The sequence below is a fragment of the Penicillium arizonense genome, assembly GCF_001773325.1.
Source record: "Penicillium arizonense strain CBS 141311 chromosome Unknown PENARI_contig001, whole genome shotgun sequence".
Lineage (NCBI taxonomy): Eukaryota > Fungi > Ascomycota > Eurotiomycetes > Eurotiales > Aspergillaceae > Penicillium > Penicillium arizonense.
Window position 1 is genome coordinate 1,419,201 of NW_019173278.1, and position 12,732 is coordinate 1,431,932.

Below are 12,732 nucleotides of genomic sequence, written 5' to 3' on the forward strand. Positions count from 1 at the left end.
CTCGACGAGGAAGCGGTGTCGAGGGGAAAAAAGGTCGGGTTGGCGGCTGTCGAAGATGAGGAAGATTCATTGACCCGCGGATTCTTTGGTAATTCGCAGTGTGCGCCACTAGTCCGCATTGGGACTAGCGCACTTCGGGTTAGGGCTTTGCGCCTTTGTTTACTTCACGTGACTGCGGAGCAACGCGCTCGGGGCAATCATGATAGCATTTGAATGTTGACGGATCTCGACTGATTTCCGACCATGCGCACTTGATCTCTGGCGTCGAGTCTTGCATCGCCCACCATGTCCACTCGAGCCGACTCCGCGGCCTCGCGAACGCGACCGCGATCTCGCCAGTCCATCGCTCATGTTCCGCGGTCCAAGATGACGTCTGCTCTAGACAAAGAGAATGCGACAGCCGAGTTTGGCGCAGCGCAGCCTTTTGCAAGCAGCACACGACCTGCACCGAAGGATAAGAAGTCCCGAAGCAAGAGTCTAGGGCCCGGTGGACTTGATGCCCTGAAGAATTCCAACGGCAATCGTCGACAGGTAGTTATTAAGCCTCTCAATGCGCATAACCCTTTAGCATCTAACTGAGTATAGTCCACGGCTTCCTTCCCGCTCAAATCCATTCTCAAACCTACAGTACCCGTCTCCCCAGTGCGGAATATCCCATCATTCGAGGAAACACGCCGGCGCACCCCAGCCCGTAATCAGCAACAAAGTCAGGATGGTGCAATGGACGGCGACAGCCAAGGAAAAGAAGGACTATTGATCGACTTTGAAACAACACCAGGCGCTCCGGCAACGGACAATGACGACACAGCAAACCCGTTTGATACCTTCAACGCGACCTCTGCTATCCGTGAGGAGATGGCTGCCACCAAGGAACGCGATGAGAAAGAGCGCAAAGATCGTGAACGACAGAATATCCTAGAGAAGCGGGAAGCGCGGCGTAAATCTATGGGTTCGTGTTTGTTGCACTCCATGGCAGAAGTGCGTGCTAACAAAGCTCTACACAGCAAATCGGCGAGTATCGTTTGCCCCTGAAGCGACCTTGCACACATGGAATGTCGTAGAAATCCCCGACGACTCAACCTCATCCTCTGCCGCAAACTCCACAAGACGTGCCTCTGCTGCCACCAATACCCCGAACCAACCTGCACCCTCCCCTTCCCGAGACTCTCCATCTTCGCCAGAGTCCGAATTTGGCTTCTCCCCTCTCCGCACAGAGGACCTAGACCAAATTAGAAACGGCAAATCTTCTAATACAGGCCATCAAGATCTCTCTTCTAGTCCCTTCAGTGGAAGCTCAGTCGGGAGCGAAGATACTGGGACACAAAGTATGGCCGGCGAAGAAGAAGACGATGGCGAGTCGTCAGGATCAGACGATGGATTTGATGGTGAGAGCACTGCCATGAGCATGGATGATATGACAGCTCGCTCGGGTATGACCGCCCAGTCAGACATGACTGCCAGCTCCAGCTCTAGTGCCAGACTCAACGAAGCATTGCGCCAAGCGGCAAAGGAAGCAGGGACCGAGGCAGTCGACGAGGAGGGAGAAATGTCCATGGAAATTGTTGATCAAGAAATCACGGGTGCTTTCCAACCCTGGATTAAGAAGGGCCAGAGACAAAGCTTCGACTGGGAAGATATTAGCGCACGGCATGATCAAGAAAACATGGATCCATCCAAGGGCGCCGCTAGTAGAACCTCACCAGAATCAGATGATCATCTCGAGGATCATCTCGATGAAGATGAAGAAATGAGTATGGACGTGACGAACGCATTGGGACGCATCCTTGGCAAGCCCCCAGGGCGTCGCCAGAGCACTCGTCGCAAGTCTTCTGCAGAGGAGTCCCCCTATGAGGATCAAACCATGGAAATGACCAATGTCGTCGGGGGTATTATGCCGGAGGATTCGCCGTCGAGGGTCTCTGAGGTCGACGACGACGAAGGAATGACCATGGAATTCACTTCGGGGGTTGGAAAAATCCTGGGGAACGACCCTTCTTTGACCCCCAAGTCTGATCGCATGAACGATAATCAAGACAATGAATCGGAAGATGGCATGGACATGGAAATGACTGGCGCCATTGGTGGTATCCTACAGTCAGGACAGCAAGCCAATGACAAGGTGCACGCAAAGCTGATGATGGAGCTTGAGACCGACTCGGGACAGCTGAATAGTTCCCCTTTCCAGGAAAGTGTTCGCCAATCTCCCGCCAAGTCTCCAGCCAAATCACCTCTCCGCTATCAAGTTGCGGCTGTTGCATCTGAAAGCGGAAGCCCCAGTCTGGCAAGCGTTAGGGCTAGACCTTCACGGCGCAGTTCTGCTGCATCCAGTACACCACGGTCTGCCAGTCGTCACACATCCCCCGCCAAGAAACCCTCAACTCCTCCTAAACAGTTCACTCCTCGAACGAAACCTACCACCCCAAGCAAGACCCCTCCATCCGGCAATGTGACATTCAGAAGTGCCTCGCCGAAGAAGCTTTTCCAGCCTGAGATTCAGCAATCTGCAGATAAGCGCAAGTCTCTACGCCAAAGCCTCTTTGAGCATAATGCGGCGACAGGAGAGGCAACCCCACTCTTCAAATTGCAGCCTCGCGAGGCTCGCCGTTCCTCCGGACTAGGAATTGACAAAGAAGGTCTTGGATCGCCGCGCGTCGCCGCCATACTTGACAAGCGCCAGTCCCTGGGAGACAGTACACCTCAATTCATTCCACAGGAGCAGCCCCGGTCTGGAGTGCGCTTCGAGGATCCACTGCGTATGCAAGCAGAGGAAGAACGTGATCGCGAAGAAGAGGAGCTTAGAGAAGATGGTCACCTCCCGGTGCCTCATTCCGAGGAGCGAGATGTGACGTCAAGCTTGAAGGACATGATCCAGAGTCTAAGTCCAAAGAAGACGAAGATTGGCAGCCGTAAGAGTCTCCACGTGGGGGCTGCCCGCGGAGTTCTAGGCAAACGCCCAGTCGAGCTCGACTTGGATGAAGATGAATATGAGAACTCGCCCAAGCGACTGCGCGGGCACAATGTCAGTCCAGTCAAAGGCGTCAAGTTGCCAGTGCCGACAGTTAGGGAGGGCAGTGTCCAGCGATCAATCATTTCTCCTGCTCGTAGAGCCGTTAGCTCATCCCCTTTGAAGGGTAGCACTACGCCTTCTCATGAACCACGCAGTGCCTCCAAGACATCAACTACTCCTCTCAAGCAGGGGATTGATAATCTTCATATTGATTCTGACGCTCAGCAGCCAGAAGAAGAGGATGCTCCCGTTGAGGAGGAGCCTGAAATGGAGCCTATTCAGCTGCAAGACTTCTTGAACATGACCAACATCCATTTCATGGAGCTTACTACGACAAAGAGACGGCACACGACTGCACCTAGCAGTGCTACGAAGAAGCTGACCCGGGCAACTGGAGAGAATATGCCCAAACCACGCTCAATAACATTCGATGATTGTGTGGCAGCTGGGTTCTGTACAGTGCCCATGCTTGAACTGTACCAGCACGTAAGTTATTATCTCAAATACTGTTGTCGTCATGCTTACCATTTTCTAGTCATGCCGAGAGTTGAAATCTTACATCTCCGAAGGTCGACAAGTGATTCGCTCCATTGAGGCAGAGACATATGCGGAAAACCCAGCTCTCTTCCGGGAGTATGTCACCGCCCCGCCTGACATCCGTGTGATTATGGACAATCAATTCCGAAATGTCAAGACCCATGCTCGTCTACTAAGCAAGGCTACGTGGTACGAATGGCGAATGAAGCTGCTGGAGGGTCTGAAAGAGGGCCTCAACCGACACGTTGAGGAAATGAAAGCAGACGATGACCTGCTAACCCAACGAGAAGAGCTGCTCAGCAGTAATGTGCCCCCTTTGGTTGAGAAGCATGCTGCCCTCGAGGAGGAAGCGACCAACTTGCAAGAATTGGTAGACGAAATGGAGAATTGTGATCAAGACGAGCTCCGCAGCACGCGCGGCAAGCTGTCCGAGGTGGACATTGAAATTGCAGCTAAGAAGCGCCAACTTGAGGAGCTGCAAGCTGAGGTCCAGGAGAAGACCGCTATTATTCAGGCTGGATCTGAAATGCGAGAAGAGTTCCTGGCTCAGATCCAGGAGGCAGAGCGCGTTAAAGAGGCGTGCCGAGGCTGGAGTGCTCGGGAGATCAATGAACTAAAGGGTGAGCCCTTTTGAAATGAATGCCTTTTCCACTGCATGGCTAACTGATTCAATAGCTTCCGTACAACGGATTGAGCGCCAAACCGGCTGGTCAATCGTCTCTGCCACCACTCCATCGCATGATCAGTCAGGGCCAGTGTTGAAAATGGCCTACCGCGACCACCTCCAACTCGAGTTCTCTCCTGGAGCATTCATCTCCAAGACCGATACCCAAGACGAGAAGAAGAACCTCCCATTGGAACTGACCCTTCAAAAGACCGCCAAAATCTCTCCTATTGCGTCCTTGGTCCTCCAGTCCCTTCAACGCCATTTATCCACAATCCAACAATCATCCATTACCCCCAAGCAACTCTTACACTTCATCTCACGCGCATGGGACCGTACAGTCGGCCTAGAGAATGAAGCACGCATGCTCGAATTCTGCGGCGTCACCCGCCTCACCCTCTCCAAGCCCGAGGAAGGCTTGCTCTCCTTGCGCGCACGCTGCACACTCCTAGGCAATGCAACCGCCTCCATGTCCGGCCGCAAAGGAGCCACCCCGAAAAACAACAGCACCAAGAGAATTGATGTCGACTTCACCGTCCGCACCCGTATTGATCAAAATGTTGCGGCAGACTCTGGTATTGGATCCATGGACTTTGACATCGACGTCCTGGCGACTAAGGTCTATGGTTTCGGGACGGGTAATAAGTCAGGTCTTCCTGATAAGGAGCTACAAAGTATTCTCGGTAAGGAGCTTGGCCAGCAGCAGGATAGTGATGTCCAGCTCGGGAATGGCGTGTGGTGCAAAGCTGTCCGTAGCCTGACGGGATCTGTTTTCTGATATTCCCTTTTTTTAATGATTTTTTGTGGTTATTGAATGGTGCTAGGCTGGGATGGGACAGGCAAGGCGCAGTGGCAATGGTTATTTATTTTGGGTTACTAGTGGATTATGGGATTATTCTACGGGTTTTGGACAGGGCGTTCACAGTCTCTCTTTATTTCGTATCTCATATCTCACTCACATCCAGATCATTTTTCCTTTCTCTAGGCATCAAGCCTGTTGTAGTTATCCAACGTCTATCTCGAGGTTACAAGTCCAGACTTGGAGGGAGTAAAGCTCCGCTGTCAGCATACATCATACGAACTAGATAACATCCATTTCATTATACCACACCAATGGGCATTCTATATCAACACACGAATACGGATATGGATATGGCTATACAAAGAGAAGAGAGAAAGCACCTCGCTAACAGCATCAAAACCAAAACCAATCTTCCACTAAAACAACCCCAAAAACCCATTCGGCCAAACCGAATCCTCAGCCTGCGCCGATCCAGATCGAGATCCCCGCCCCTGTCCCTCAGGAACAAATCCATACCCAAGACCCTGAGCATCAAACCCCCCATCAACAGCAGGAGCACCATGCACATAAGTCTCCGCCGATAAAATGGGCATAGAGGGATCCGCACCAGCCACTTGCCCACCAACTTGCCCACCAACGGGGAACCCATATTCAGTGGGGAAGAGACCGGCGAAGAGGTTGCCGCTGTAATCCCAGTCGCCTGTCATGGGCACCTGGAAGAATTCTGGGATTGCAGATCCGGAGCCTGTTGTTCCTGTTGGTGTGCTACTGGCGAAGGAGGAGGGGGATTGGGTTTCTAGATTTGTTAGGGCTGGACCTGGACCTGTCTGAATTTGGGTGGCGGAGAAATCTTGGGAGAGTTGCCAGGATGGGATTGGGATTGGGATTGGGGGGTTTGTGTATGTGCTGTCTCCTGCTTCGTGGAGGAATGTTCGGTCTAGGTATTCGGTTGTGTAGGGATTTTGGGTTTGGTTTGTTTGGAATTGAGGTTGGGGTTGGGTGCTTGTATCTGGACTCAGTGGGACGACGTAGCCGGAGGAGTTGATCGGCGGTAGGCCTTCTAGTGCATCTGGGATACCGATGCTCATGTCCATATCATTGTTCATTCCATGTGGGTCGGATGCGGTTGGGAAGTTCGGGTGGGTGGTATCCTGGGTCATTGTTGTTCGGAGAGTAGTAGGTCGTCGGCGTTTATGATGAGATGACGAGTTTGTGCGTTTCTTAGTTGTCAACGAATGAGGCTCCTCCTTGTCTCTTTTTTCGTCTTTCTCGACTGCTATTCTGGCGACGCGTTCGAGGGTGGCGCTCATGCGGGCCATGAAGCCTGCGTAATTGGATGCTCCGTCGCCTGGGACGAGAGTTGCGAAAAATGTTGAGGCCATGGTGAGAGACTGGAGGTCTGCGCGGACTTTTGGGTGGCGGAGATCCCGGAGGATACTTGAGAATATTGTTGCTGCACCCAGGAAGATGTAGTATAGTAGGGACCTGGTAGTTGGATAGTCAGTAATGGAACGGTATAACGTCAAAGGGGCTGTAGCATACCAAGTCCACGCAATGTCTCCCCAAGGCATATTATTAATGAGCTTTAATGTATCACGAGCAGCTTGTGCACCAATGGAAGCAGATTTAGAAGCACGTCGTATGCTGAGAGCTTCGAGCTCCTTTGACTCCTTGGATGTCTCCTTAGATGTTATTGAGTAATGAAGCAAGAGCGGTATTCGGTGGATCATGATCAAAGCATTGTAGTAGACGAAGTGGAGACCAACGGAGGCAAATCCTAAAAGGAAGTCGGGTGCACCGGGTTTCAGCTTCGGCTCACTGGTGAACGGATAGTCGCCTCTCCAGTTTTCAAGCTCCTTGTGTAGCTCTTTGACCGTTTTGTAGATCTCAAGAGGAGGTCTGAGTAAGGCTTTGGCGGAGTATAGTCGACTGTAGATGCGGCCCTTGATGATTGACATCCGACAGAGCTGGCGGAAAAAAAGGATATTGCTTGCGCTTTCTTTATCGCTTTCCAACTCTTCTGGAAGAGGGACATCAAAATCATCTGGATGTTGGGATGGAGCGTTTCCAATTCTTAAGCAGGTACTGGAAGAGCAATCTTAGTATAAGAAGTGACCATATTTAGTGCCCTTCTCTTACCTTTGATCGACCACAAAGGTAACCCAAAAGACACGCCGTCTTTCTTCCTGTTCAGCTGGACTGAGATCTGGTCTGGCGATATCACGATGTAATCCCATTCTTTGACCAGATCGCATAGCGGCAGTGATGAGCGGCAGAGCTGACTGTGTACCGCAATTCCCACGAAGGAAGAACGCCTTTGAAGGATTAGAAATGGGCAAATCAGGGTTGATCCACAGGTGTACATACCATGCTTAGCAAAGCTTGGACGCTGAGCAAATCAGTGCGTTTTAGCGCCAATTCCGTGAAGACTGACATGGCATTCTTAAAATAACCTCGAGCCTTCTCTCTGTCCTTTTCTGGCTTCGAGCTATTCGAAAACCGATACTCATAAGCCAGACAGACAACCATGTTAATGCTAGCCCAACGGGCAGCGTCATCACAAGTCTGCTGGGTATATTGCCATTCAACCATTTTCATAAACTTGGACTCGAGATATATAGGAAACAGACAATTGGCCGTCTGAAAGAAATCCTTCATAAGAGAGAAAACCTCCGATCTCGAAGGTAGAGGTTTGAAAACCTGCGAGGCAAACAGATCCTGGAAGACATCGGGTCGCCATTGATTCCACGGATTTTCGTGGACGGATTCCGGCGAGACTATCCGCAAGAAACTGACATCGCCTGTTTTGCTTTTGATCCACTCAATGCCTGCCCGAGACAGAATCGACAATGAGAAAGATTTGCCTGTTAATGAGGTTAGCCCCGGGTACTTCGATATCCGGTTACTGTCAATATCTCACCAAAATATCGAGAATCATCTCTTTCATCTGCTCGGAAGATAGAAGTAACCAGACCAGCGCCTTTCCGGCACAGAGAACTCGGACTTGGGCTCGGAGCAGACGAAACATTCTGACTAGGAAGTTCATCATCTGAATCCTCGTCAGAGAATTCATCATGACTCATGTCACCTTCCTGCAAGATACCGGCAGTCTTCAAGAGCGACTCAACCCTGACAATGCGCTCTTCCAGAGACTGCACATACTCGTCACTAAACCAACCCATTAGCAACCGATCATACACCCCCAGAAGAACACGAAAATTTACAACCATACCTCTGCAAATCCTCCACCTCCTCAGGAAAGACACAGCGCGTACTCCTCTGCCGACACTGCAAGCAAGACCTCGCAGACCCCTCCATCTCACATTTCGTCTTCTTCCGATGACACATCTCACAAGCCTAGACAAGACAAAGCACAATTAGAACAAAAAGAACAATAAACAGCCAAACCCGGAATCCTCCGGGATATCAAGTCCAATGCCAAAAAAAGAACCAGAATCAAGCAAAACCCACCCTAGAATACTGCCGTCCCCATCCCGAATCCATCAATGTCTCCTGACCAGACATGGACAAGTTCGGGTTCATTGCATTGGATATGAATGGCCTGATGAGTGTGGCACTGGTGCATGGGCCGCCACTTGACGTTCATCGAAGTGCGCTCATATGCCAAGACTTGGTCGAAATCCGTCTTTTGGGTTTGATGGTTTCTCGGATAGCCGGGCGATCTAGAGTTCTGATGATGTTTTTCTTTTCTTTCTTATTCTGAACTTCAGGACTGTTCAGGTGGTTGGGTGATGTGCCCGATGCCTTGGCAGGTAAAAATGGGATGAATAATCCAGTCGGATGTCGGAGGTGCCGATTCCGTTTTGTTCTGGGGAGATCGGGGCGGGGTTGGGTACTTCATTGTATACAGGAGATGGGTTCAAGGTATGTTGATATGTGGTATATGATATTAGGGTTAGGAGTGGGATTGAATATGTCTATGGTACGTTGACTTGGATTAGTTAAATGATTTATGTTACCCAGTATGTTCTCACGTTCTGTCGTCGCCTCACAGGCGCAATTCTTTAGTATAAGCACGTCGTTGGATGATAAACCCGTAGCCCCAGATGAACATCTTTCTAGAAGGGTAGCGATAAGCTTAATCCCCCCGAGATGCCTATAAGTAGTAGGCCAAGACAAACCTCTATACCTCATCTAGCGATGGTATCAAATGCTTGGATATGGCAACCAGTCAGGACTCCGCTGACAAATGATCCCCGCAGATAATCAGGAATACAAGTACAGACGCGGTGTCCTACAGATGGGAAGTGGGCTGGCACTCAATTCACTCACTATGAGCCCTACGGTTGCAATCGTCTCCATCGGAGAGATGGGTCTGGGCATGGCCCGCCTTCTCAAAGCCCACGACTACCGCGTAGTCACGGTCGCAGAAGGAAGAAGGTAAAATGCACTGAAACACAGAGAGAAAAAGACTAACAGCGCTGTCCCAGCGAACATACCCTCGCGCGAATCAGCTCCGCAGGCATCGAGATCCTCCCCTCTGACGAAGACCTAGTAATCCAAGCCAACTACATCCTCTCCATAGTACCACCGAAGAACGCCAAGGCGACGGCGCAACGCATAGCTAAAGCATATGCATACGTCTCGACACAGACCGAAGAGGCGAATCGGGAAGTGCACCGGCCTAGACGCACCGAACTATACTACCTCGAGCTCAACGCCGTGCCGGCGCGCATGGCGGAGGAGATGGCAAGCCTGTTCGCAGACGCCAACGAAAACTCAGACGATCTAACCAGGCCGGATAAGCCGGACAAGTCCGGCCAGTGCCACTTCCTCGATGGCGGGATCATAGGCGGGTCGCCGCAAAGCACGCAAGATGGGGCGTGGACAAAGCCTAGCGTGGTGCTTTCGGGTGCGGTGGATCTGGCTCCTGCGCTGCAAGCACTGGCAGATGTCTTGAATATGAAGCTTGTCTCGGCGCAGATTGGAGCGGCGAAAACGCTCAAGCTCTCCTTTAGCGCGCTAACCAAAGGACTAACTGCCCTGTCGATTCTGTCCTTCTCCACTGCGCAGAAGGCGGCGCTGCTTCCGCCGCTCTTGGCGCTGTTGGAGGAACATTCTCCGCGAACGGCGGCTTTGGCGACTCACGGGGTTATTGGGATGAGTCCCAAGGCGTACCGGTGGGAGGATGAGATGCGTGGGATTGGGGAGATGTTGGAGAGTGTGGGTGGATGGGATGTTGGGGGATCGATTTATGGAGGCATCGCGGAAGTGTATCGGACTATTGCGGAGGATACGATTTTAGGTCAGGAACGAGTTGAGCATCGTGTGCGCGGTGTGACAGTCGACGATGCCGCTCGGATCATTGCTTCACGGGAAGCGGATATGTCATAGAGGGGACGATCGTGTCGGGAGTACAGTGTAGAATGCCAAGCCACCTCGGGAATGGTACCAGGTCCGCGTCATCCAGTAAACCGGGAGGAGGCAGAAAGAAGAGAGTGGAGAGAGCATGGAGACAAAGCCCCTATTTTCTGAACAATATAGATTCATCTTCTCTCTCTTCATCTACACATACTTCTACTCTACTTCTACCCTGCTTCTCCTCTACTTCTACTTATATTACTGATCCTATCCTATACTATCTCGTCCTCCCCGTACTTTATACCTCGGCAGGCGGTGAATCTCCAGCGAACCACAGGCCGCGATCACGACATTTCTCCATTCTATCAGATCATCGACTAGGGCCATCGTGCCTTTTCCACCTCACCTCCCCTTTTTTCGTCTTCCGCCGCCTATGATTCGTGGCGTCAAGGGCTGTCCCGCATGACATGAAGTCCAATTAAGTGATCGTGGCCGAGAACATTCATCTCCGAAGCCTTTTCCAAGTCTTAACTCTTTTCTGTTACTTGGGCTCCGGAATACTGTAGACTTTGGCCCCGAAATTATTATTATTATTATTTCTTTTTTACGTGTCTTCTGATTGCTTCATTCTCTGCGGTCCCGAAGAAAAGCCCCCTCTCAACCCTAAAGGCCAAGGCAGTTTCTGGTTTTCTGACTTCTCCTTCCCTCATCCTTCAACATGCCGGGGGAACCAAGTGGCTTTGACAAGGTTGATAACTTCAATTTCTTGATGTCGCGCCACGATCCCACAGCCAAGACTCGTCAATATTCATTTGATACAGATACCGGGCTGGTCCCGTTTGGCAACGTGAGCATGGATTACGATCAGACCGAGGGCATGGGCGGCCTCTCAGTCAGCTCCTACGATAGTATAGACGATGACCGCAGTTCTCTCGATCTCCGGGGGTATCCCTATCACGGTACGTTCAAGCTTTGACTTGCCAAACGTTGCATTTGTTACGCCATATGCATTGGGATGACTGAAATTTGAACTTCGAATCTCTCATTTTTCTCATTCCTGCATGCCTGTCCAATCCCCCTTTGTATCGGGCTCGAAACAACCGGATAGTCGGTCTGTTGACTCGCTATTCCCTTTTCACCCTCTCTTACACTCTTTTCCCATCTTTTTTACATGGATGTCTTCAAAATACACTCCACTGGGATGAGATCACCGTCGGAGTTCCTCAATAGCGAGCACGCAATCCCGCAAGCATATGACTATCACCCTGGCCTGTCTTAACTGCTCCCTTCCCCGTCTGAACTTATATTCGTTGGCATAATGCATTTCACCCTCAATGGGGCTTCCCTGGGGACACCTGCTTACTCCCTCTACAGCTTCCGGCGAGAAATCTATCAACTACGGCCTCCCTGAGCATATGATGCCCTACTCAGCTCACTCCATCTATCCCCCAGTGCCCTTTGCGCCCGACGACCTGGGCCATGCACCGGGGGCTCTCACTCCATCGGATGTCTCGTCGTCCATTTCCCCGCCCAACGGCCAGATGGGCAACACCAAGTACAGCACCTCCATCTCTGGGGACCGCATCGCCGCCGCCCTCGACCAAGAAGAGGGCGTCCGCGGTGCAGCCGAAGAGGACCGCCGGCGCCGCAACACCGCCGCCAGTGCTCGCTTTCGCATGAAAAAGAAGCAGCGCGAGCAGGTCCTCGAACGCACCGTCCGTGAGACCACCGAGAAGAACGCTTCTCTCGAGGCTCGCGTCGCCCAGCTCGAGATGGAAAATCGTTGGTTGAAGAACCTCCTCACGGAGAAGCATGATGCCGGTTCCCGCCCGCCTCCACCAAAGGATAGCTCGGCCCTCGAGCTAAAAGCTACTCCCGTCAACTCCAGGCAAAAACATATTCAGCCCAAAAAGAAGGGCGTCGGCACTGAGGAGTAACGCACCAAATTGAAGTTTTGCTTTTTATTTGTCCTCCTCTGCCACTGTTTTTGTCTTGTCTTGTGTATCATCTCAGCCGCGGACCCCTCCCGGCATCCGCTCGAATCAGCATTTCCTGTTTTCCTGTTCATTCTACTCGCTTTGCTATTTTGTCTGCTGTCCTCCCATCTCACCTACCACCTTATCTACAAAGGCTACAAAGGTAAAGATGGAAAGGACTGAGCGAAAGCAGACTCAATGACGACGTCACGACCCTTCTCTTCTTTCGTTCTGCCAACGCGTGGTTATCCCGACCGTGGCTTTTTCGACTCCTAGGGATGGTCTTTGCTTCGCACTTTCAGATCTGCCACTTTCGTTTGATTCATACTCTCCTCTCCCTCTCCATCCTCCAGGGCTCATACTATACTTATACTTATTATCGCCCATCCTCTCTATCTACTCTACTCCTCCCTCCACCTTCTTA

General features: G+C 51.4%; 4 protein-coding genes across 4 annotated transcripts; 3 read left to right on the forward strand and 1 right to left on the reverse strand.

Annotated features, from left to right (window-relative positions):
- Positions 1-285: 285 nt before the first annotated feature.
- PENARI_c001G00724 (kinetochore-microtubule binding complex subunit SPC105) lies at positions 286-4,986 on the forward strand (the record flags this gene model as incomplete). Its single annotated transcript, XM_022626181.1, has 5 exons — positions 286-531; positions 586-949; positions 1,005-3,493; positions 3,543-4,164; positions 4,220-4,986. 5 exons carry the CDS (start codon positions 286-288, stop codon positions 4,984-4,986), a joined length of 4,488 nt encoding a protein of 1,495 aa, XP_022493812.1.
- Positions 4,987-5,426: 440 nt separating this feature from the next.
- PENARI_c001G02849 (transcription factor domain-containing protein) lies at positions 5,427-8,192 on the reverse strand (the record flags this gene model as incomplete). The annotated part of the gene is made up of 5 exons (XM_022626340.1): positions 5,427-6,495; positions 6,553-7,095; positions 7,150-7,325; positions 7,378-7,874; positions 7,931-8,192. 5 exons carry the CDS (start codon positions 8,190-8,192, stop codon positions 5,427-5,429), a joined length of 2,547 nt encoding a protein of 848 aa, XP_022493549.1.
- A 1,112-nt stretch (positions 8,193-9,304) lies between these two features.
- On the forward strand, positions 9,305-10,365 carry PENARI_c001G09475 (uncharacterized protein; the record flags this gene model as incomplete). The annotated part of the gene is made up of 2 exons (XM_022626877.1): positions 9,305-9,411; positions 9,462-10,365. The coding sequence occupies 2 exons, from the start codon at positions 9,305-9,307 to the stop codon at positions 10,363-10,365; spliced, it is 1,011 nt and encodes a 336-aa protein (XP_022493522.1).
- Positions 10,366-11,050: 685 nt separating this feature from the next.
- PENARI_c001G02285 (bZIP transcription factor) lies at positions 11,051-12,269 on the forward strand (the record flags this gene model as incomplete). The annotated part of the gene is made up of 2 exons (XM_022626295.1): positions 11,051-11,291; positions 11,707-12,269. The coding sequence occupies 2 exons, from the start codon at positions 11,051-11,053 to the stop codon at positions 12,267-12,269; spliced, it is 804 nt and encodes a 267-aa protein (XP_022493296.1).
- Positions 12,270-12,732: the final 463 nt, after the last annotated feature.